The sequence below is a fragment of the Watersipora subatra genome, chromosome 4 (genome assembly GCF_963576615.1).
Source record: "Watersipora subatra chromosome 4, tzWatSuba1.1, whole genome shotgun sequence".
Classification (NCBI taxonomy): Eukaryota; Metazoa; Bryozoa; class Gymnolaemata; order Cheilostomatida; family Watersiporidae; genus Watersipora; species Watersipora subatra.
In genome coordinates this window covers 2,274,985-2,301,596 of record NC_088711.1, presented here as the reverse complement: position 1 = coordinate 2,301,596, position 26,612 = coordinate 2,274,985, and the positions used below count along the sequence as shown (strand labels likewise).

Sequence of the window (26,612 nt, the reverse complement as noted above, 5' to 3'; positions counted from 1 at the left end):
TACTTAGAACTTTTAGAGATGTAAGAGGGTCTGATTTATAACCATTTTAGTGCAAGAAACGTTTTAGTTCTTCTCTTCTTACAAGTTTGGCGGTTCTCCTTCCTTGCCTGGAGCAAGGAACCCAGTCCCATCCAGTCATCTGGATGGACTGTCCATACGTGGACTGTGCATCTAGTCCACGTATGACTTGAATGATAAAACAGAATCCCAAGACCTTCCTTGCCTGGAGCAAGGAAGGTCTTGGGATTCTGTTTTATCATTCAAGTCATACGTGGACTAGATGCACAGTCCACGTATGGACAGTCCATCCAGATGACTGGATGGGACTGGGTTCTACATCTTTGTTATTGTTTTACATCAGTTTTGCTTGTTATTGTTTGATAAAATATTCTTATAAGAACACAGTGCAATTCAATTAATTAATTCAATTAATTAATTCAACAGCCTACAATAATTCCTTTGTAATTGCTGCTTACAATTTCACATAAAAATAAATGCATTGTAAAGAGAGGTAAAGATAACTGTAAAAATGCATTACTAAACAAATAATTAATAATAAAATATTTCATTGTTACGTATTCTTGGAGACACACAAACAGTTGTGTAGGTTAGGTGATGCATAGGTGTGGAGGAAGAGGTGGTGATAGAGACACACAGCTTAGCTTACTCTAATTGAATGGACGAAATTTATTCTAACTCAATTTACTTTTGGTGTAGAATTAAATCATTTGCTGAAAAACTTGTATGCTAAGGCAATCATAAACAGAGGTTTTATTGCAACTACTTTAATGCCTATAAAGAGTTGTATTGCTCAGCATTGTCCATTTTCAGACAGTTATTATGTTAAATAAATTTTTCCGCATAGAACGCAAGAGTTTTTATAACTGCAAACTTGGAATATTTAATGAATGGAAAATTTGTATTAAAGTATATACGGTATGCATCTATTTGAGAAAATGAGCATTCAGTTTTATTTTTTATAATAATTGGTCATTAGATACTGCGTAAAGGTTACCTATATATTAATATTTTGTACACCTTTGAGTTCAAACCATTTGTTTGAAGGTAAATTACTTACTTGATATTGGAGTGTCATTTGTTTTCTAGTCGGTTTCAGAACAACTATCTCAACAGTTATAAGCGAGTGGAAAGCGTCAACATGGTAAGGAAAAAGATAGACAACCGAATTCGTGTGATGATAGAAAACAATGTGAAGACAAACATGAGAAGTTTCTTTGTTGTGGTTGGTGACAAGGGGAGAGACCAGGTACTATATTACACACTCTACAGTATTACATGTATGCCCTTCTTGCTATACGTTAGCTGAAGAATATAATAGATAGCGAAATGTTTATAAGGTACATGAATATAACGGAAGACCTTCTAAATATAACCTTTCACTCAGGCTAGTTCTGGTTCATTTCTGGTTCTTCACTAATGACATCTAAAAGTTGTAGAATATTAAATTGATTGTCTTATATAAAAGAGTACAAGGTTGATGGTGCAATGTAATCTTTTATGACTCCCTTGGATACCATGGAGAAAGGAACTATGTTAAAACGCTGTTTCTGTGACTTGTGCGCACCATGTAGATGCACCTTGTAGATGCCTCCAATATTAAAGGAGGGTGTGACATCGGCATTTTGCAATGATTATAGATTTATAATATTTGCATGTTTCAAAACTGATGTTAGATTTGCCTCCCTCTGTCTGCCGTTTTTACGTCCTGCTGATGCTTATGCGATACTTGGTATAAAATATAAAGAAAAACTGACAATACGGCTGCTCCAAAAGTTATGGTGCGTCTAAAAATGGAACATTTTGCTTGTGCTGTTCATGTAACATTTAAATAACTTTGATGAAAATAAAACAGTATTTTAAGCTGACCCATGCACTAATTCGATAGCTATATATATCGATACGATAGCTATATATCGATGCGATAGCTATTATATCGATACGATAGCTATATATCGATGCGATAGCTATTATATCGATACGATAGCTATATATCGATACGATAGCTATATATCGATACGATAGCTATTATATCGATACGATAGCTATTATATCGATACGATAGCTATATATCGATGCGATAGCTATTATATCGATACGATAGCTATATATCGATACGATAGCTATTATATCGATACGATAGCTATTATATCGATACGATAGCTATATATCGATGCGATAGCTATTATATCGATGCGATAGCTATATATCGATAAATACCGGCACACTGTGATAAATTGTCACCCATAGTGAGTAATTCTTAGTTAGTTGAGTAGATATAAAACTAACAAATATACTTCATCATTGCCATTGACCTGCTCTACATCTTGTGTGCCATTGACCTGCTCTACATCTTGTGTGCCATTGACCTGCTCTACATCTTGTGTGTCAGATATACTTCATCATTGCCATTGACCTGCTCTACATCTTGTGTGTCAGATATACTTCATCATTGCCATTGACCTGCTCTACATCTTGTGTGTCAGATATACTTCATCATTGCCATTGACCTGCTCTACATCTTGTGTGTCAGATATACTTCATCATTGCCATTGACCTGCTCTACATCTTGTGTGTCAGATATACTTCATCATTGCCATTGACCTGCTCTACATCTTGTGTGTCAAATATACTTCATCATTGCCATTGACCTGCTCTACATCTTGTGTGACATTGACCTGCTCTACATCTTGTGTGTCAAATGGTTATAAATTTTCTTAACAAAAACTGTTCCTCATCTAAATTATGTGGTCTACCATTAAGCCTGGCGTTTTCACTCCATTTTTAATACAAGATACACTGTCACCAATCTGGTTACAGATTATTTGTCTTGTACACCTACATTCTGGTGCTGCAAGCAAAATATTAGAGTAACGTACTTAAGGAAGATTTGCACCTAAACTTTTGTGTTGACCATCACTATCTTTGCTGCACTAATATGACCAATGGTGACAATGCATGCGTTCGTAACACTTGAAACAGCCATTAAATAGTTAATTTTTAGTAACAATTCATTTCAACATGTCGTGGCTGACACTATTATCCAACCAATGACCATTACTGCACAGCACATGTGAGACAGGTCATAAGGTCATTTGACCCAATAGATTATCTCAGTTGTCCGTTAAAGGATCCGAAATTCCGCAATCAGCCAATTAAGTTACTGGTCTATTTACGCTGGTCATTATTTTATCCCAAACATTGCTATTCTGTCTGTTCAAGTATTTTAATAAATTTAGCTTAAGTTACTTAAGTAAATAATTGTAAGATATATATATATATAATGTATTATATATGTATATTGCAGGTTTTTCTTACAATACATCTTTGCAGGATAGAAATTGGCAACTATTGAGAAGATATTTTGCCAAATGGTTTTGATAATAAATTAGTATCTTGCAAGAGCAGATAACTCTAAAATTGTGTTTGTTTCCTAGAGACTGGTTAACTCGGCCGCCACACACATATATAGTTAACTCTGGCTGGCATACTTAGCTTATTTGGTTGTCAGAATAAGACAGTGCATGCTGGTGTTTTACAGGTTGTTATACTGCATCACATCATGTCTAAAGCAGCTGTGAAGGCTCGGCCTACAGTGCTCTGGTGCTACAAGAAGGACTTAGGATTTAGCAGGTGAGTGTCTGTGTTTCTCAGTGCTTCACACTATATTTCTGTGTGTTGTATGTTTCAGCAGTGCTATTTTTACATATACTTCTCTCTCTTTCTGTTAGCAACCGAAAGAAGCGGATGCGTGAAATTCAAAAGAAGATAAAGACAGGCAAGATTAATGTGAGAGAGGATGATCCGCTGGAGATGTTCGTCTCCTCCACCGACATAAGATATTGCTACTACAATGAGACACACAGAATTCTTGGCAACACTTATGGGATGTGCATACTCCAGGTTACTTAGATCGCTTATTTTCTAGCCTGAATTCCTTCTAGCAAGTATTCCTTACATGATGATACAGTCATAAATCAGCTTAGGAAGTTAATCTAATGTCGTATGTTGATGCAAGTATTGTTATTTATGGTATTATTAGTGTTGATAGTGATAATTCATTCCCAAGTCCAAAAACGTGCACTACTCACATTAGTTTTTGTGGAATCCATGACTTTAAAACGATAAAAGGACAATATGAAGCACTGTTTATTAATAGTCAACAATGTAGAATCGGATTGTGTAAAGGAGAACTGTGTACATACGTGTTGTCTTACAAACTGGAATGTTTCAAGTAACTTTAGACATCATATGCTTGGAATTACTTCGCCACTCAAGACAAATAACTGTTCAAATTAAACATTGCTTGTCCGAATGTTCGTATGGTAAGGTGATCAGAAATTGAGAGTTGACTGTATGTAGAGTCTTATATGGTGACTGGAGCTATTATTAGCTATCTCTCAGAGCACTGCCTATCTTTATAGTTCCTCAAATATCTTGTCTCTACAACAGAGTACAGACACCTTGCAATGTTGAAACATTTTGTGTATGAAAAGCTAATAGGTTTGAGTGAATATGTACTCTGGAAGAAGTATTGTAGGTCTATTTGTGATTAGTTCGTTGTCAAGCAGAGCACTGAATGCTGGTCATCAGTCTAACTCTCCCTCTTTTGACAAAAAGATATGAGTTGCTTCATTTACAACATCTTGTTGACAGTCGAGTTCCTTTACACGGCTACTTTATGTTCAACATTGATTAGAGAATCTTGAAAATATTTTCAAAATTTGGTTTATGGTTGAATTTACAGGACTTTGAAGCGATGACTCCTAACCTGTTAGCACGAACAATAGAGACAGTGGAGGGAGGAGGGGCTGTGGTTATACTACTCAAGGGCGTCGACTCTCTAAGGCAACTCTATACAATGACTATGGTCAGTTCTCACGTCCGTTGTCTCAAGTTCTCAGACTAGCTTGAAAAATTGTAACTCATAGAAAGTTTCGATATCATTCATACAGTTAGGCCATTTGTTCGGGTAGCCTCAGTACCTTACTAATTTGTTGTGCATTGTAGGATGTGCATCTGCGATATCGGACTGAAGCTAGTCAGGATATAGTAGCTCGGTTCAATGAAAGGTTGGTATTATTGGCTCACATGCGCACCATGTAAACACTTATCTAAATAGTAAATACGTTCATTTAGTGGCTAAATTGGCTGGTAGAGGTGGAACGAGACAGGTTTTTTAAGTTCGAGACGAGACTCGAGACACTGTCTTGTAAAAATTCGAGACTCGAGACACGAGACAGTAAAATAATGAACATTTGGTGATGATTTCACTACACAAGTACTAGCTACTTGGTATATATAAAATTAATAAAACTATTTTTAAATTGAATTTTCACCTGGTGTAAACGATTTAAATACAACATTTTAATAGTGATATGCATGTAGTTTTTGTAAACAAAAGTGACACAAACAGCTCTAAAATACCGAAGTTATATATTCTAAGAATTTTGAGCTTGATTGATCATAATTATTATAAACATATTGCTTTGTACATGTATATTTTTACCATCTATTGAATAGTTCTTACTTTTTAATGTAATGTGTAATGAAACCGATAGCCGTCGCTCTACAAAGAAATACCGCAACTAAAAGAACACACGATAACACTTTCATTCTTATCGTTTCATTAATGTTAAGTGTTGTTTGTGTATTAACTGTAGTATGTGAATTATATTTAAATTGTACTCATGAAATTATATTAATTACTGTATACGTGCACATGTATATTCTTATATTGAGCTAACAAAACGTCATTGTTAACCGAACACGGACTATGGTCGACACGGCCTTCGTTCGTTTCTCCGTGTCCGGACAAGTTTTACCCGCGATTGGTAGTATATACGTAAAAGAGGCCCGAATTTTATGAAGGGCGGTTGGTGTTTAGACACGATACGATAAAATACAGACATTTTACCCGCAAAAGTGTTATTTATTAAATTGGATTATCCGAAGAGTAATTAGATACGACCCGGTATCTGTTTTAAGGACACAGAACCGAACTAAAATATAACAGGGCCGTTGTCCGGACTACATGATTAGACTCAGTGGACAACATAATCAATAGCAACATGTAGTAACGGGCCGGGTGTAACTTTAAAGGCATTGGCCCGCAATCCATTACAATATATGGAGTTGTTGCTACCGCAAGAAGCCATGTTTTAACAACCGTGCGCAGGCGCTTTAGTTCTATTTCCTGTCTCGAGTTTGGCAATAGTTAACTCGAGACCGATACGAGACGAGACAGGTCGATACTCGAGACGTCTCGTGTCTCGTTCCACCTCTATTGGCTGGTACAATATCAAAAAGCTAAAGGAAGTTGTCTGTTTTTGGATTGTCAAAACTTCAATTATTGAAGCGTTTTATACCAAAATTCCTTTTGTTGAAAGCATAGTTTGCTTTAAAATCAATTTTTTTTCGAATCTGAAGCTTTGGTGTTTGGTTCTACTGTTTTCCAATTGTGGAACCTTATCATATGCGGTATATTTTAGGTTCATCCTATCTCTCGCTGCCTGCCCCAGCTGTATGGTCATTGACGATGACTTGAATGTGCTGCCTCTGTCATCTACAAATGCCAACATAACTCCGCTTCCTCCAAAGTCATCTGCAAGTCTCACTCTTTAATCTTTATGAACTCCCTTCAGTCTTCAGAACATTTTGTCTGCATGTATTTAGTTTGTCACTGTGAAAGTGAGAGTTTTTGTTTGAGAACTTTCAATTAAAGTTTTTGAACATCAGAACAAGGTTTTTCAGCATAAGGGATGTTTCTTTTTACCTTAGCAGCTACCCCACACCCACCAGCGCTAGGTTTATTATGCCATGACTGATGCTATGGCAAGTACTAGCGTAAATTGAGAGTCAACTTACAGCACTAGTCATAGTAAAATCAGACGGTTGATTGGTGGAATTTCATTAACTTCTAGTAGCAACTTTTGTAGGAAGTCAAAGTGTATTGTCATTGCTATTAGTAGCACAATTGGTGTTACAACTACATGAACGCCTGTATCAAGTGTTTTATTCAAATAAGACTCTGAGTTGTGTGAAGAGAGTTTGTAATGTCCAGGATTGATATCGCCGTCTGTAATATGGTTATGACAAACCTCTCAAGGCCTAAGGTTGAGGAGTTTGAATAGCTTGTACTGCCGAAATACATTTAGGGCATAGCGAAGATTTTCCTTTCTATTCATTACAACAGGAAATGAAAAGATTATGACTACAATAGTTCATTGTGAGTTCAGGGTCAAAAATATGCCTGCGCTGTTTTATTAGGTGAAATGATAACCCAGTGTCTTAGCTTCATTGTAGCAGTTTTAGACGAGTCTTTGCCATGGTCACCTGTAACCAGTGCTTTCTTAATGCTACAACTGAGCACATAATGGCTTACTGTAGCTAAAGAGTTTATGTCTATGTCTATGCAGGTCTGTTGATAACCATTTTTATTTATTAGGAGGACCCACCCACCCCTAAGGAGGTAGAGCTAACAGAACTCAAGCAGTCTTTAGAGGATACACAGCCTGTGGGAGTCATTGTTAACTGCTGCAGAACTCTAGATCAGGTTAGTTGCCTTAGCGGGTCACCTGTCAATGCCTGTCACTAGTTTATTGCTATCATTGCTAGTTCGCTGTATGGATATTCCTTTATTCATCTTGTCTGTATTTATCTTCCTTCGGTGGCTATATAGCATTTAAGATTCGCGTTTTGGTATTCTTGCAGGCTCATTGTGTGCTTAAGTTTGTGGAGGCCATCGCGGAGAAGACTCTTAGATCTACAGTAGCGCTGACTGCTGCCAGAGGGAGAGGAAAATCAGCAGCCCTCGGTCTTGCTATGTCATCAGCTATAGCATTTGGTTATAGCAATGTATTTGTGACTTCTCCTTCTCCCGAAAATTTAAAAACACTCTTTGAGTTTGTTTTTAAAGGTTTTGATGCCCTCAGTTATGAGGTAAGTCGTCACCCCTTGAGCGTTTGCTACTTGCTACTACTTGCTACTATTCCTACAACGATGATCTAGATTAAGAAATGATGCAGCCTGCAGAAATCTAATCTATTATTGTTGGCTCTTTGTCTCTGTGAAAGAAAAGGCAACAATCTAACTAAATTCATGGATGAGGTTTAATAAAAAGCTGTCATCAATTTGATTAAAGGTGGTGGAAAGGTGAATACTTTGAAGTAAGAATTTGGTATTTGCTTTAAATTTTACTGTCAATCAAACATTATGAGCTGATCAGTCGTTTCCCAGTGGAGTTATTGAATAAGACCATTAACTCCAACTGATTGTTTGCAAAGGAGCATCGTACTGACCTAGTGATGGTGACAACGTCAATGACTATGCACAGTGGCTTCACTTTTCTAGCTTGTCAATGAGATCTTTAGCAGATTTACAATGAACATGTTCGTGAGCCTTATAAGGAAATATGTAAATCTCATGGTGGACAGTTAAGGGTGGAGATTGCAAACTTTTAATGAAAGCTCTTCACAAGCTTATTAAATTGTTGGTTTTTTGATGCAGAACTATTGGCTAATGTTTGTAAATTTGAGTATTTTGTTAATTAATTGTTTCTCTTTCATTTGATTTATGAAAAAAGTGAGATTTTGCACCTTTTTACGACTTGTTGTATCTGCTGACTGCATATGTGATGAGTCATGATTCTTAACTAGTCACATAGCAAAACATATATTTATCTTTGCTTCTATAGTTGACGCTGATGGTTTGTCTTGCTTGTCCATTTGATTATTCGGACCTTATTCATGCCCTTTGCAGGAACACATCGACTATGACATAGTCCAGTCTACCAACCAGGAGTTTAATAAAGCAATTGTCAGAGTTAATATATACAGGGAACACAGACAGACTATACAGGTAACATTTCCCACTCCTTCACCCTCTCTCTCCTTCCTATCTTTTTTCCTACCCACTCTCTACCTTCCCACAAGTGGTACTAGTAACACATATACTAGTAACAGCTCCCTCTTTGCTCTCATCATCCTCCTTTTTCCATTTCCATACTTTTTCTCATCCTTCTACAGGTACCAGTTCTTCCTCATGTCTACTCTCTTTTCCTCCTATATCATTTTTCACTTTCCTCCCTCTTCTCTTCCATATCTTCTCCCCTACCCAGTCTTTCTCCTCTTTACTCACTCTCTACTCGTGTAATTCTATCTCCCAGTTTTTGATTTGTCTCTCCTCCACTCAGTGCTAGGACTTCTAAGATCCTTGCATATATTTTAGGCCTGTTAGGTCGCTACTTACCTAATCTCCTTATAGCTACCTGAGCTCTGCTGGTGCTATTGTTGTAGTATATCCACCCCAGTGATGCCCATAAGCTAGGCCAGGCAGAATTAGTTGTGATAGATGAGGCAGCAGCTATTCCACTACCTCTTGTCAAGGCTCTGATGGGGCCATACCTTGTATTCATGGCATCCACAGTCAATGGGTATGTCTAGTTATTTATTTTTCTTACAAATGACAAAGGTTTCCAAGGTGTACTTTGAGTTGCTTGTCTTCACTTACTCTTTCTTAGCCTTGGAGGAGTTTAGTTGGCCAAAGTAAAGTTCACCCATAATAAGAACTTATAACAATAACTGTGCTAAAAATTAAACGATCTTGATTCAACGACTTGTAGCAGGTTGGTTAAGAAGTGCTTTGATGAAACTGTGAAATACACATCGGAAATAGAGTAAATTTAACTAATATTTGTGATTGTTTCCTCTCAACCCTCTATGTGCATACAGAGAGCCCTCGGGTTATGACTTTCTAAAGCTATGAAGAGCGCGCCATAAAAATTTCTACAATAATATTTAACGTAGTTCCATCTGGCATAAGAAACTCCAATTAATCTATATATTTCTCAAAATTTGTATGTATGTATGTATGTCCAGCTATAGCTATTAAAATCTTAGAAGTAATATTTTCCGCATTATGATGGATTTGAACTCACAGAGACTGCTACCACAAGTTTATAATCCAGAGGCTTCACCACTGAGCCATAGGAAGACATAGGGATATAGGACCTTATGATATACCGTATGCACAGGCTAATTATTTTAGCACTGCGCCTAAGCGTTACGATGTCCCTGTTAATCCATAACTGCGACGAACAGCTTCACGCTGATTCCGATTTTGTGCTCAAAATAAAGATTGATCCACTAACTCTCAAAGTCACAAAGGCTTTTTACAGCCTTTCAATATAGGTCTCAAAAACAGCACAATCGACACAACAAGCTCCACCCATAAATATGTGACGTATGCTAGCTTTTTAGGAACGGAAAATTGGGGATGTGTAGTCCGATTTAGAATGATAGAGATGGGTGTCTTAAAACCTATTATTATCTAAATTCAGCCTTCAAAATAATCTCAGTCTTTTATGAAAGGTAGATAAGCTATATAACATCGCTGGTAGCTTGTTACGAGATGTTCAATAGGCTGAACCTCGAGAAAAATGAGTTCAAAAAAGCGCTATTTTATCACAAGCTACCGTTGTTATCGCGCTTTGTTGAGCTCATTTTTCTCGGCGTTCAGCCTATTAAAGATCTTGTAATAAGCTACGAGCAATATTAAATAGCTTACTTACCTTCATAACAGCATCATAACAGCATCATAACACTTTCAGTGCATCACACAATTTGCTTATATCTGCCAGTTCTCACTCTCATCTGCTTAATTTTTATTTTTTGCCTTTCATTATGACCGCGAAGTGCAAGGCATATTCTTCTGATGGTAATGCATCAACAATGAAATACACTTCCTCGGACATGAAACTAGATGTTACTAAGAGTACTGAGTAATTTATTCAGGATGTTCATAATACCTCTTAAGACCACGTCTAAAGAGCAGATCAACGTCATAAATTGAAGACACCTGTACTGGACATAGTTATACGCTTGTTTTATATCAATAGTCTGACAAAAATTGGTCGCTTTTGTGGTAATTTATGAATTGTGAACAGGGAAATGGTAATTAATAAACAAAAAAGAAATGAAAATTATTATATTTATCATTGTCGCTCCATTCTTTCACCTTATAATCAGCTACATTACAACCTATTGTACTGTATATGCATAACTGACATAGGATGGGAGGTAGAGAGACTCACTGTGTGAGAATGGTTGCCCTGGTTACGGCACGGATTGTTAACTGGCTTCCTACACATGCAAATGCGTTATTTTATGTGGCCAACGGCTTCACACGCACACATCTTTAATAACCCTCTCCTATTTGCTTAGGGAAATGACCCGAGTATTTATATAGATTCTATAAATTTATGATTTTTATAGATTCTATAATCTATAAAAATCTATAGTCATTTTCAATCAGTTTCTATAGATTTTCAATCAGTCATTCTAACTAAATGACTGAATAAGTGGCTATTTGTTTCATTGGAGTAGCTTTGATTACTGCATATTTTTACCTCTTCAATTGCTGGTCTTTATTATGGGCCAGTAAGGGAAATGTATCACCACCAAATCTTCAACTGTCTAAGAATGTAGACAGTGTGAATAACAAGATTCCTTGTGCTCGCAGCAGGCAGCACTATTGCCCATCTAAGCAGAACAGCCTGTAGTAATATATCAGACACAGTTTATATAACAAAATGTTTTAGTGTAGCTGTACTTAATGTTGGGAGCTGCAGCTATGGCAACTCCTGAGTTGGGAGATGATGTATCAGTATGTATTTTGGTTAGTCGTGGCTCTTATGGTCTCAGCAGTGGTTAATGGTGCGACGCTTGCATTTGCAGGTATGAAGGGACAGGTCGCTCGCTGTCCCTCAAGCTTATCCAGCAACTGAGGGCGCAGTGCTCAACTATGGGTAACAGCAGTTCTGAGGCCATTAAAGCTGCTAACATGGGAGAAGCCAACAACAGCTCAGCAAGTGCTTCATTAGGTTTGTTTTCCACCCCTCAGCTTGAATATCTGAATAACATTTCAAACAGCGTTTTGTAGTGTAATTTCCATAGATGGTGCTGTAATTAGCAAGGTCAGTTGCACCGAACCCTGCAATCAAGAACTCTGGCAGTTGGTTATACTTCCAGTAGCCAATTATGTTAGTCTTAATATAAATTGCCTTAGTGGGCCAACATTGGGTAGTTTCACCTGGCTACCATCAGTGGTGTTCAACAGCAAAATTGCATTTTAATTAATAAAACCTGGGAATCTTTCTTTGTGTGTTTTTGGGGTATCGGAGCAGATCGACATCTCCTGTGCATCCCACAAAAGTAGGCGGGTCACACAAGTACGACCTGTACCCCCCTATAAATTCTTCCTGAAGCTTAGTCAGGGAGGCTAGTCTTCACTAGCGCTCGTTATTTTCCTTACTCATTAGTTTAAGGCACGAGTTGGTTAAGTCACCTATCTGAAATATGAGTACTTGAGAAGTTTTTATAACCAAGTGCCAAATTGCAAATGTTTAAGTAGTTCTGTCTGATTATCGATTACTTAGGTGTGTTTTTCTTAATTTTTGTCTTTACTGTCCGATTTCCTTCCTTTTCACTATTACAACGTATATATTGGAAAAAAAACCGCTGTTGCAGCATTACTAATAAATTATTGGTAATTGTCTCCACTTGTTCATGTTTTGAAATTCAGAAATGACAAATGATCTGATGTGTATAGTTTTACAGTTTTGAAGGAAGTGTTATGGTGTCAAGGTTCATGCATTTTATACAAATAGTTTCACGACTTTTTGCTTTATTTTTTATCAGGAGACATAACTGATGTTTGTTCAGCACACTCCTCTATTAAGCAGCCAAATGCAAATTATTGTCTTTATAGACATGTAGCTACTATTCACTCAACTAGTTAGAAAGTTTTATATTATCAGCAAGGCATTATTACAGTCACGCTTTCTTTTTCTGAACTTTTTTAGAACTCGGTTTAAGACACCCTAGCATTTGTCACAAATAAATCCTACCACTAATAAAATTCTGAGTGCATTTGTCTTGAGCTTGATGTGTCAGGTGCGCTTATCGAAGATATTTAGGTCAGCTATAAGCCGCTGTTTATCGTTATGACCAATATTATATCATCAGCGTAGTACTTCGAAAATTAGCAACTCTTTTATCACTTGACTGGTAATTTTGTTTTATTAACCTTTTTTATATTGAAAAAACAGCGGGTACAGAACATCCAATTTCAATTTGTAGGTCCAATTTCGTCATGCAAAATTAATTAATTCAAATATTTTCTTCATGCATCGAAGTCATCGTGTTAGAAAAAATATTCTTTTTTATGAATACATTTATTAAATTAGATCGAAGAATTAACAATAAATATGTCAAGTAATTACACATAGCATAAAAACAAGTACATTACATAGAACTATATAAAAAATAAATACGTTATATAATAAATAATTAAACAGCCTAATTGTACATAAAAACTAAATTAATAAAGTTATGTTCATTAAACAAAGATTTTTATTGTTAGTTTACCTTGGGAGTCATGTGAATAAAGGCCCAGTCTTAGGGATGCAAATATTCAGTAGTATAATGAGTCATAGAACTACCCAACGTAATTTACCCTAGCTTAAGGCTCTTGGTTTTTAATGCTGTATTTTAAAACATTTGCTCAAATTTTACATTGTTTATCAAGAAATTTGCATGTAAAGTTGGTTGTGAGTCAAACTTTGACGGGATACACCTGCATGAAGTATTGCATAGGCAGCCGTGAATGCGTTGTGGCATAATAGGCAGACCAGGGAAACAAATGTAATATTGGTTTTGATAACTAAATTTATCCAAAGTTCATTACTATATGAAGTTTGTAAAATTATGATTTCACGTTTCCGGTAACTGTAGTGTCGCTACTCTGTTGTGATGCTAATGTTAAGGGGGATCTCTTGTCCAGCAATCATTCCTGCTAGTAATTGCATGTGTATTTGTTAGTAATGAGCTTTGGTAGAGAGCAACCGGCTCCCTCTGAGTTATTCATTCATGTGCTTATGCAAGCTTCAACTATATAAACATTACAAGGACCACGCAAACAAATGCAGTAAATGCAGAAAAACTGCTTTCGCTGTCTGCGTGGCGAGTGAACAATGTCATTTTCTGACGCAGTAGGTGATATGTTGTTGCCGACAGGTCGTGTTCTTCATGAGGTCTCCCTGAATGAGTCCATACGTTATGCGGAAGGTGACCATGTAGAAGCCTGGCTCAACCAGCTCCTGTGTCTAGATGCCACAAAAGTAGCTAAGATAAGCTCAGGTTGTCCTTCTCCAGACAGCTGTGAACTTTACTATGTCAACAGGTAGGCCAGCTAATTGTTGGTAAGTTTTGGAAGCCTGAACCATTGGACTTGAGACAAGTATACAAAGGCCGACTACTGACTAACATTTACTACTTGCAGGGACACTCTCTTCTCCTTCCACAAAGCCTCTGAAGAATTCTTGCAGCGAATTATGAGCCTTTATGTTTCCAGCCATTATAAGGTTTGTTATTAGTCTCATCCTTTCTACCTCTCTAGTCATAGAACTGTCCACCTAATCATAGAGCTGTCCATCTAATCATAGAGCTGTCCATCTAAGCATAGAGCTGTCCATCTAATCACAGAACTGTCCATCTAATCATAGAACTGTCTCTCTGATCATAGAACTGTCCATCTAATCATAAAACTGTCTATCTAATCATAAAACTGTCCATCTAATCATAGAATTGTCTCTCTGATCATAGAACTGTCTCTCTAGTCATAGAACTGTCTCTCTAGTCATAGAACTGTTTCTCTGATCATAGAACTGTTCAGCTAATCATTTAACTGTTTCTCTTATCATAGAACTGCCTCTCTAGTCTTAGAGCTGTCTCTCTGATCATAGAACTGTCTCTCTAATCATAGAACTGTTTCTCTGATCATAGAACTGTCTCTCTAATCATAGAACTGTTTCTCTGATCATAGAACTGTCTCTCTAGTCTTAGAACTGTCTCTCGGATCATAGAACTGTCTCTCTAATCATAGAACTGTCTCTCTGATCATAGAACTGTTCAGCTAATCATATAACTGTTTCTCTGATCATAGAACTACCTCTCTAGTCTTAGAACTGTCTCTCTGATCATAGAACTGTTCAGCTAATCATAGAACTGTCTCTGAAGGCATAGAGATAGCCTTGAGTAATTTAGTAGTAATATTTAGTAGTGCAGTAACTCCCGCCATACGACATTAATTCGTTCCGGTGTTGGCATCTTAAGGCAAAAATGTCGTGTAGAGGAGTATAGAAACCCATAGTAATTATCTAATGCAAACCAATTCCCACACCCTTGTAGAAAGCATCAGAATTTTACATATGTACTGTACATATGTAAAATAAGTAGCAAAATAGTATATGTATGTATCAACCTTAATAACTATAGTTATTTACAGTAACTTTAGTGTATTCATCTATTTAGTACGTATGATATGCTTATGACTATGGTTATGATTCGTACTTCTTCCTTTAACCTCATTATCAATCTTAGGACTCATGGCTAACGAATTACAGTTATAGATATGAAGTTATTTAGTTATATGTGTATAATGAATTAAAGTTCATAGTAAATATTATATTAAACGTTAAAAGGCACAATTATGTTTATCTTTGCATACTTTTCAATAATTTTCGTTCACTCACGCAATATCAAGCATTTACGAAACACGAAGAATGCTGAACTGAGAGAGAGCGAACATTGTATCCCTTTTAGGAATTGTGGGAAGGATTTGGGCAAATAGCATATCAGCATCTTCGTTATTCTGACATGTTCAGCACACTGACCTCCAGATTTGAATTCTGAGAAACATTTTTGTTTTTGTCGTATGGTGAAAAGATGCGGAAATGAGAGAACGAAAAACATGGCGTTCCACATCGTAAAGTGAAAAATAGTGGAATAGGGGCACATAACCCAGGAGTGCGCTGTAATAGCCTCTAGTAAACAGTCTGTAAGAATTGAGTTACATTTATTGCCTCTCTATGCTATGGCAGTTAGGCTGACCCAAGCATTTGTGTTTGATGACTGTTCAAATCTATTTTGAGTTGCCTAACAAATAATCTTCTATTTAATTTTAACGAAATTCTATGGCAGTCAATATGTAATGTAAACAATCGCTTTGACCTATTATACAGCGATATACTGTACCACCGTCTTTTGACAACGATTTTCCATTAGTAATATTTCGAAAATATTCCAATTTTTCACGATCATGAGTTATTTTTGTAGAGTTATGTTTATATTAATTCTGTAATTACTAGGGGCCAAAAAACTGCAATTAAACTTCAAGAACGAGACAGCAATAGTTCATTATAACTGCATGCATGCTGACTGTCGTTACAGAATACCCCTAATGACCTCCAAATGCTGTCAGACTCCCCAGCTCATCATATTTTTGTATTGCTGCCACCGGTAGACCCTCACTGCTCCACCCTGCCAGAAGTGCTGGTCGTGTTACAGGTAAGATTAAACGCGTTAGCTTACAGAGCAACTGTTTAACAGGGTTTAAATATCGCTAGTAGGTGTTCTTATTAAATCTTTACTTACCTTAGCGTACTCTGATGAATAGATATGTCTTGGGTTATACTTTATTGATAAGATGTGAAACCCAACTGTAGAGTATGTCTGTGCGGTACTGTACATATCCTATGTACGAATAACCTGTACATATCGCACGGATTATTCCAATAAAATAAAACCGATATTTGTGCCAAGGTGTGCATGGAAGGAGAAATCTCTCAGCAAAGCGTTCTCAACAGCCTTCACAGGGGTCAAAGGGCTAGCGGTGACCTTATACCATGGACCATCTCGCAGCAGTTTCAGGATCATCAATTTCCACAGATGTCTGGTGCGCGGGTGGTCCGCATAGCCACTCATCCAGATTTTCAAGGGGTATGTCACCATACATAGTAGTCCTATTGATACCACTTGGCAATTCATCACAGATGTATAATAGGCTAATATCTAACTGTTGAACCTACCATATTATGCTACGCAATATGGTAGGTTCAACAATAATATACTGCACCCCCCCCCCCCTCTCCCAACATTGCTCAGGGACTTGGTGACAATATGATTCGTTATAGCTGTACTATTTAAGATGTTCAGGATTTCTGTTTAGAGCTCTGTTCATAGTTCAGGATCTCTGTTCATAGTTCAGGATCTCTGTTCATAGTTCAGGATCTCTGTTCATAGTTCTGGATCTCTGTTCATAGTTCAGGATCTCTGTTCATAGTTCAGGATCTCTGTTCATAGTTCAGGATCTCTGTTCATAGTTCTGGATCTCTGTTCATAGTTCAGGATCTCTGTTCATAGCTCAGGATCTCTGTTCTTAATTCTGGATCTCCGCTTGTAGATGGGGTATGGTAAGCAAAGTCTCAAGCTGTTACAGAATTACTATGAAGGTAAACTACCCAATCTGGATGATGTTGCCCCAGAGTCCTCCATTCCAGTTGTCATGTCAGAAGTAAGACTCTTATGTGTGTGCAAAACTGAGTTGATTAACCCAGTTTTAATTAGGTCACGCATGTACTAATTGGGTCACGCATGTACTAATTGGGTCACGCATGTACTAATTGGGTCATGCATGTACTAATTGGGTCACGCCTGTTCTAATCAAATGTAAAAAGGGAGCTATACATACTCTGGTTTTTCTTCTACTGCCAAGGCATTCTACGGTTCAACTCATTGTGACCCACATATGTAAAGAAAATAGTTTTCAAGAAGGATGTTGTCACCATTTGGTTTATTTTACATCACCGTTGTCCATCGCTTAGTCTGTAGGTCTCCTGGAGGAAGTTATAACTCCACGAAAGAATCTGCCTCCCCTGCTGAACAAGCTTTCGGAGAGAAAGGCTGAGTCACTTGACTATTTGGGGGTGTCTTATGGGCTCACCTCGGATCTCCTTCGTTTCTGGAAGAAGAGTGGATTCCTACCCGTGTATTTGCGGCAGACACAGGTTTGTGCTCTCACTCGTCACGTTTATGTTTAAAAATCTTGAACAACGACCTCTACGCCTTACATAACATAACAACAGCCGCCACACTTTACATAACATAACAACAGCCGCCACACTTTACATAACATAACAACAGCCGCCACACTTTACATAACATAACAACAGCCGCCACACTTTACATAACATAACGAAAATTGTTGATTAATTAAACAGAGGATTCTCATCATCAGGTTTATATAAACTGGCTTATACTGAATTTAAATTAAAGTAAACTTTTACTGCTGGTTGGCAATGATAATTCAGTTGAAAGGATAAATTTGTATATGAAACTTGCAGTGGTTTATTTACAAAAACGTGTGACAATAAAAAATTCTAGCAAAACATTAGAGGAGGTAAGATGACGCGTAAAGAAATTATCTCTTTATAATAATTCGTCATACATGCCTGTGAGCAATAGTTGAGGTCCATTACAAAGATATACAATAAAAATGAAATATTTTTAGCAAAGAAATCTTATTACCGTTTAGCAAATGTGCCAAGCAGTTTAATACACTCAATAAATCTTTCTGCTCACTCGCTTTTTCAGCGAGTGTTGCTAATTTACAAAGTCAAAGGCAGCAGATGCTATCTTTTCTGTAAATCTATCAAGGTCGCTGTCTATTACTTTGTCACTCATCAAATCTCATCGCAAGGTGTAATGTAAACCAACTGATCGCTAGCACTTTATTTTATACGATGTTCTGTGGTAGTTGCGCCGGATGACAATGGAAAAGTTGTGCCTAGTGAGTTAGGAAAGAATAGCGTTGTGCCTAGTGAGTTAGGAAAGAATAGCGTTGTGCCTAGTGAGTCAGGAAAGAATAACGTTGTGCCTAGTGAGTTAGGAAAGAATAGTGTTGTGCCTAGTGAGTTAGGAAAGAATAGTGTTGTGCCTAGTGAGTTAGGAAAGAATAGCGTTGTGCCTAGTGAGTTAGGAAAGAATAGCGTTGTGCCTAGTGAGTTAGGAAAGAATAGCTGCTCACTGCATGACACTTCATACAGAACTTACTATTTGCAGAAAACTTACTGCTAAAATGAAATGTCAATTTTTCCGAATTAAAATATCAGCACTACCGTTTTCAATCCTTCCTGTTTTATCTAGCGATGTATTCAAATATAAAGTTGCTTGTTATGAATATGCTAAAATGGTTAGAGTTTCAGGATCTATTTTACAAGGAGAGTTGTGATTTGCTAGGATCTTGAATTTTGTAACAAGTGCCAAAACCATAGAAATTGCACATTTTTAATGTTAGCACTCCATATCACACTATTATGATCATCATGTTACGGGTCGGAACTTGACATTTTTAGAACACCTTAACTGGTGAGAATTCCTGTATCATGCTGAAAGCTCTGAATGAGGAGGAGAGTGACAACTCCTGGCTTAAGCTGTTCAATGAAGGTGTGTATTAACTGTGTGTAGAATATGACAGCTGCTAACACAAGTTGACTACATGTAGTGATTGTAACAGCTGCTACTGACATGTTGCTTATGGTATTAACATATGACAGCCGCTACTAATGTGTGACAACCCCTATTGACTGGTGACAGTTACTCCGACTTGTGACAATTACTGTTGCAAGGTAACAACTTCTATTGGTTATAAAAGTTGTCCCTAATGTAATGGTTAGCTGTTGTTTTATCTGTATCTGCGCTACATAATGAACCTGCATATATTTGTAAGAGTTCAAGGATTGATTGAAGCAAGCTGGTCCAAACTAGAGACATTTTACTTGGTATCTCTATGGATTCTGTGACTAGAAAGACAAGCATTTATTATGAACAACACTGCGTTAAATATCTTGACAACAAAAGACTGTCTACAGAAAGTTCATATAAACAAGAATTACTAGCTATACAATATGATCATTCATTCGTCGTTTATCTGCTTCTAGATTTCCAGAGGAGGTTCACTTCACTGCTTTCCTACCAATTCAAGAGCTACCAGCCATCAGTAGCCTTAAACCTTTTGCAAAAACCTAAAGCTGTACTAGAGGGCCCTGAAAACAGCTCCTCTTTTATGAACAATAGAAAAGGTAAGGCTACATAGTTATTGCACTCCCTAGAGAGATACAAAAAGCTTCAAGTCTTTTTCTGTTTCCATGATGTTTATTGAATCAGCTTGTTTCCTGACAGCTTCCATTGAACATCACACTCTGTCTGTGTGTCTCTGACAGCTGCCATTGAACATCACACTCTGTCTGTGTGTCTGAAAGAAAGTGTAGTCATACCTGTTGAATGTTTGCCCGATTGTGGTGATTTACAGAGCTGACTCGCGTTGAGGTGGACATATACTTCAGCAAATATGATTTGAAGAGACTAGAGATGTATGCCAACAAACTTGTAGACTACCATCTCATCATGGACATGCTGCCTTACCTGGCCAAGCTGTACTTCAGCGGCAAAATGGCTGACATTAGACTGAGTGTTGTCCAGCAGGTCTGATTTAGCTGTTGTTCTTTTCTGAACCGACTAGTGTGGTTTTAGCCACTTCTATTGTTTTGTGAGAAATCTGAGGTTAAACTCGCTACTCAGATAGCTCTAGCAAGCTGTCCATGAATGCTAAGTGGGCTATCTTATGGTGCTATGATGGGTAATATCTCAAGACTGTGTTGCTGCTCTAAAGATGGAGAGGTTGACAATCACGATGAACAATGTTTAACTGTGTGTAAAGTACATGTTGAACATTATTTTTGCATAGGCACTCCTGTTGGGCCTAGGGCTACAGCATAAACTCGTAGAAGACCTGGAAAAGGAGCTTGGGTTACCAGCTTCTCAGCTGCTCGGTCTTTTCAACAAGCTTGTCAGGAAATGCTACCAGGTGTGCAGTGAATTATCATTTCTTATCTTTTGTGGGAAACTTTAACTACTGTTTTATGCACTCAAGTTCTACTTAAAATACACTCGCTAAAAGCTTTTTAGTTGATAAGACTTTTAATTTAATGCCTAGTACCGCTTTCCCTAGGCTGACATGTTGAGTACCACCTACCTTAGGCTGTCATGTTGAGTACTACCTACCCTAGGCTGACATGTTGAGTACCACCTACCTTAGGCTGTCATGTTGAGTACCACCTACCTTAGGCTGTCATGTTGAGTACTACCTACCTTAGGCTGTCATGTTGAGTACCATCTACCTTAGGCTGTCATGTTGAGTACTACCTACCCTAGGCTGTCATGTTGAGTATTGCCTACCCTAGGCTGTCATGTTGAGTACCACCTACCTTAGGCTGTCATGTTGAGTACCACATACCCTAGGCTGTCATGTTGAGTACCACCTACCTTAGGCTGTCATGTTGAGTACTACCTACCTTAGGCTGTCATGTTGAGTACCACCTACCTTAGGCTGTCATGTTGAGTACTACCTACCCTAGGCTGTCATGTTGAGTACCACCTACCTTAGGCTGTCATGTTGAGTACTACCTACCTTAGGCTGTCATGTTGAGTACTACCTACCCTAGGCTGTCATGTTGAGTACTACCTACCTTAGGCTGTCATGTTGAGTACCACCTACCTTAGGCTGTCATGTTGAGTACCACCTACCTTAGGCTGTCATGTTGAGTACCACCTACCTTAGGCTGTCATGTTGAGTACCACCTACCTTAGGCTGTCATGTTGAGTACCACCTACCTTAGGCTGTCATGTTGAGTACTACCTACCCTATGCTGTCCTGTTGAGTACCACTTGCCATAGGATGTCATGTTGAGTATCACTTGCCCTGGGCTATCATATTGCGCGCCCCTATTTATAACGTTTACACTGATGCTCAATAATCCCTTTGGACATTATTGTAGGCTGTGAACCAGGTCGTAGAGGATAGCTTTGGGAAATCTATGCCAGATCAGAAAGATATTATCATGGATCCCATTCAGGAAACTGTAGACCAAGAGCTCGTAAGTTGTCTGCCCATAATTACATTTTAGGTGATTCATCGAGTTACTCCATTAGATAAGCATGAGTTAGATATGACAACATTTTTACAAGTATCATTGCTGTACACCATACCGATGGGCGGGTGGTGTGACCCGCATTCAGGCCATTTGATGATTAGGTGAAGAAACTTCAACAATTCAATTTTTTAGCCTAATTTTGATGCCACCTACAAAACATCAGCAATAATGTATGTTAGGTGATGAGAAGACATTCACTCACGTTTATGACAACTTGATAACTAATAACATTTGACTGCTAATAGTCTAGGAGCAGAGTAACTCAATTGTGAGTTGTTATTACTTTACTCAATTTATGCAGTTTGATGCGTGTAAAAGATTCTTCAATATTTATATATTGCCTGTTGGCAAGTTGCATTCTGTAATTTTGTTACTTATATACTTTCATGTTTAAATTACATCTCATCAATTGGCGGAGGCGTAATAAACAAGCCGATCACTGTTGCCATTGTTACAAGGAATTTCACAAACTGTGATTGGATAATTGGAATAAAACATCATTACCCGCCAGATTGCTTAGTAATAGCGGCCAAAACTAACCGCATAAGCTGCATGCACTGCGTGCCTGAGCTACTAACCTCAAGTAATTTAGCAGTCCTACCACCTCAACAGATAAAATCGGTAACTGAACGTGTTGACCATTATAAGTTCAACCATTCGAAACCATTTATAACTATTGCTAGGTAAGAAGAACTAATTATTTTCATGATCAAACCGAAGACCTCGTTCATTCACCACGATAGCCATTAATTCATTGTCATTGAATATCAATAACGATGTTCATATTAATATGATGATTCAATCTCTATTGACTGATAATAAATTCTAAGCAACTAACAGATGTCATCACGGGCCACATGTGATGTAGTTAAATATTCCATTTTATCTTATTGTTTTGTTCGTTTGAATTTGATGATCCGCCCATGATCCGGTCTCCTACTAATCACGCGCCTGATCGCACCAATCATAGCTGGAGTAAAGACGATGATGAGATTTTTGTGCAGTGGTTTAGTGATGGACACAGAGCTATTCTCAGGCAGTTTGTCCATTGGACTAGTTGCTCATGCAAAAGGAGTAGATGTGAAAACTGATGATGATGCAAAACTGCATCTTTAGTTTGCTTAAGTCTAGTGGCTGTGTAAACTGCAGCAATGAAATGAACGACGAGGTTAAAGATGGTAATCATATAGACAGTGATGATGAGCTTTAAGATTCTATTTACTAGTTTTATTAAATACTTTGCAATATGTTTTCTAGAATCGATTGAGAGTTTTCGATGTATCATGATAAACAGAATGTTTACCTTGGTAAACATGCTATATAATAATCATATAATGTATCAAATACACATACAAAGTCCTATGATATTAATTAACCATCCATAAAGATAGTTGTTATCGAACATACTGCACCAACATTGTTTTAGCACGCTACCCGTACAACATAACTAAAACTAAGCAAGAAATTTCGCATAAAAATGTCAGTTAAATAAAATAACATGTAGTATCACCAACTAAAAGTACTAAGAGAAGAATAATAAATACTTTATACTTGTCACGTGTCGCCTAGCAATATAATAATTTCATTAAAAATATTAAACATTAAATTCGTTAATTAGTCTGCATCACAACCAGTGTACCCAATGAGGTATACAGTATAGCCTGTCGATCAGTAGTTGTACAGGTCCCATTGTAAAGAGTATGAAGAGGGCTCCTGACAGACCAGTGGGTAAGATGATGACGAGAGAAGTCTGTCATATTGAGTCTCTGGCGGCTGACTACAAAGCAAAGAATCACATCCATTACATACAATAAGTTTAAAATACAAAATTTATGTACGTTTATGGTGCAATATTTATCCATCATAACCTAGCAGAGAAAACGATCTATCAAATCATGTAGGTATAAATTTAAAACTTAAAAATAGGAAGAGGTACAGGACTGATTTTTATGTGTAGGCAATGTGCATAGCCCTACATGAAAGGAATAAATGTACACCTTTCAGCTCTTGCCACAACAATATTTAGTTAACTCAACCATCGCATACTTCTGTAAGGTAATAATTGATATGTGAGCACTATAATAATAATACAATATAACTCAATAGATTAAAATACAATGAAAGATGTAGTGATATATCATATCGCACAACATAATGCAAAACATAAATCCTATGAAACAATTTAATGCAATGCAGGTCAATACAACATAATACAGTTATTATGATACAATACACCAGAATATAATGTAATAACACAGTAATACAGTATAAGTTCTGCATGACACTATAACATGACGACTTTATTAGGTTTGCTACGGACCTATCTGACTGTTTGTAGATGGTGCTCTACATCTCAAAAACTTTAGACTATCGGCTCTTCCGTTAGTAAGGCTTATTAGAATGTATAACTTGATTATAATGAATTATGTAATCCATAATAGCTAGCTGTAGTAATCAATTTAGATAGATTTTAAATTTTCACTGCTACTAGTCCTACTACCAACGCTGACGGCTGATTTAATCTTCAATGAATTAATGGCTATCGTGGTGAATGAACGAGGTCTTCGGTTTGATCATGAAAAGAATTAGTTCTGCTTACCTTATAGTTGTAAATAGTTCCAAATGGTTGAACTTATAATGGTCAACAAGTTCAGATACCGTTTTTATCTTTTGAGGTGATAGAACTGCTAAATCACTTGAGGTTAGTAGCTCAGGCACGCCGGCACAAGCTACTTACTAGTTTAGGCCGCCATTATTAAGCAATCTGGCGGGTTATGACGTTTTGTTCCAATTATCCAATCACAGTCTGTGAAATTCCTTGTCACAATGGCAACAGCGATCGACTTGTTTATTACGCCTCCGCCATTTGATGAGTATGTAATTTAAACATGAAAGTATATAAGTAACGACATTACAGAGTGCAACATCCATACAGGCAATATATGAATATTGAATAATCTTTTGCATGCATCAAACTGCATAAGTTGAGAAAAGTAATAGAAATTATTTTTATGACAGATAGGGTTGTCCTGCTCTCTGACTATAAGAAGCTCTCCAGAGATGGTCTGTTGTGCATAGTAAACTGATATACTTGATAGCTCTACAATCCAATCCAAACAATTGTATGTTATGAACACGGCTTATGGCATGAGTCTAATCTAGAGTATACATCTCATTAGAGTGACGCTGTAGCAGCACATGAAAAGTCTAAGAAGGATGCAAAAGCCAAACTGAAGAGCTCAGTACTTGCGGAGGCCTCATTGGCTCAGTACAAAATCAAGGGTAATGAGGATGATTGGAAAGCTGCCTTGGCTAGCAGCAGGTCTCCCAACATTGTCAGCGTGAAAGGGTAAGTCTCATCGAGTTACTGGGTGTCGCTAGCGGCCATCTGTATGTCTTCCAAAAGGCTACTGGTCTAGCAAAGTATACAAGGGAATGTCTTCCCTGCCGGCACAATATTTATCATTGAAGCTTTCATCATGTCCTATTTCATCTCGTTAAGTTTCTGATTGTATGAGATATGGTCTGTTTTACTGTGCAGCAAGGAGGACTCGGGTATGAAGAGAAAGATTGCGATACCAGAAACTGATCCTAACGCTGTGAGCCACAAAAAGAAAAAGAAAAAAGTGAAAGTACCTCAAAATTAACTGATTCTGTAAAACTAGTTATTTGTGATGATTACGAAGCCTTCTGCAAAGAGGAAGTAATTCCAAGAAACAGCTCATCTAATACAGCAGAGTTCTCTTTATGGTTATAAGAATGTTGTTAGCTTGTCTGTTCCGCATCCAACTACAATGATACTGAAGCTTGTAGTGTTACACTATTATATACTGTTACAGTAGTATTACACTGTTATATACTTTACTGTATTTAGCTGTTCACCCAGACTGAAGCATTACTTGATGATGAACTGACGTACAGATCATAGAGCTGTAGAATAACTTAACTTTTTTGGTTTACAAATCATTGTTATGTTTCATAGCAGTTTTCAAAATAGATGCTATATTACAATATTCTCTACCTGTGTAAGGTGACGAGCTACTACAGAATATGAATATGTAAATATGCTTGTAAAATATGCTGACTTTTTCATAACACTGAAAATCAGTTTGACATGAGATTCCATATCAGATTATTGGTGTCTGTTCGGTACTTTTCTTTTGTTTGAAGCCAGCTCAAGAAGAATAAACTAGTTAATAAAACAGAAAGTTATTAAAACGGTTCGAAGTGCAGTACCTGACCCGAGGTACACACAGCCTCAAACATTGTAAATTTATAACAAGCGTTTTTATGCATCAGATGGTATAGCCTGTCCAGCTGCAGCAACACCCCCAACTTTCTTAGATATGCTTGCCTAAACAGCTGTTTTTAAGGGAATGCCTTCAAAACCAATTTACAGTTGAATGGCTATATTGGAGATTTCTCTCAATAGCATTATTTAGAAACTACATTTTCCATGCAGGTGAGTTCTCTTCCACTTCATTAGGATGTTGTTAGTTTTCTCCCTCAGCTTGATTTAACTAGAATCAGTTTTGGACAGGCATAGAGTTATATGCTTTGCTGCTCGCAGTTGTTTATTGACATTACCCTCTTATCCCTGTAGTCACATTGATCTCTTATCTGTTTAGTCACATTGATCTCTTATCTGTTTAGTCATTGATCTCGTAACCATTTTTATGGGTGAATTAGTCAATCTAAGATCTCA

At 37.3% G+C, this 26,612-nt stretch overlaps 1 protein-coding gene and 1 non-coding gene across 2 annotated transcripts; one reads left to right on the top strand and one right to left on the bottom strand.

The window, feature by feature from the left end:
- The first annotated feature begins 1,113 nt into the window (after positions 1–1,113).
- On the top strand, positions 1,114–26,109 carry LOC137394914 (RNA cytidine acetyltransferase-like). The gene is made up of 24 exons (XM_068081695.1): positions 1,114–1,267; positions 3,560–3,651; positions 3,750–3,921; positions 4,766–4,888; positions 5,029–5,090; positions 6,510–6,624; positions 7,466–7,573; positions 7,732–7,959; positions 8,779–8,877; positions 9,315–9,451; positions 11,754–11,899; positions 14,094–14,259; positions 14,359–14,440; positions 16,308–16,424; positions 16,680–16,856; positions 17,320–17,430; positions 17,741–17,923; positions 19,271–19,361; positions 19,856–19,996; positions 20,227–20,399; positions 20,662–20,781; positions 21,752–21,850; positions 25,087–25,256; positions 25,449–26,109. The coding sequence occupies exons 1-24, from the start codon at positions 1,160–1,162 to the stop codon at positions 25,552–25,554; spliced, it is 3,126 nt and encodes a 1,041-aa protein (XP_067937796.1). The 5' UTR covers positions 1,114–1,159; the 3' UTR covers positions 25,555–26,109.
- On the bottom strand, positions 12,196–12,347 carry LOC137395322 (U12 minor spliceosomal RNA). The gene has a single exon (XR_010978474.1). It is a non-coding gene; the product is annotated as a U12 minor spliceosomal RNA (small nuclear RNA).
- Positions 26,110–26,612: the final 503 nt, after the last annotated feature.

Bases quoted from the DNA above. Each gene is read 5' to 3' on its own strand.
- LOC137394914 (XM_068081695.1), top strand. From the start codon at position 1,160: ATGGTAAGGAAAAAGATAGACAACCGAATTCGTGTGATGATAGAAAAC. The intron at 6,625-7,465 runs GCAAGTCTCACT...TTTATTTATTAG, and splicing joins CGCTTCCTCCAAAGTCATCT to GAGGACCCACCCACCCCTAA. The intron at 14,260-14,358 runs GTAGGCCAGCTA...TACTACTTGCAG, and splicing joins GAACTTTACTATGTCAACAG to GGACACTCTCTTCTCCTTCC.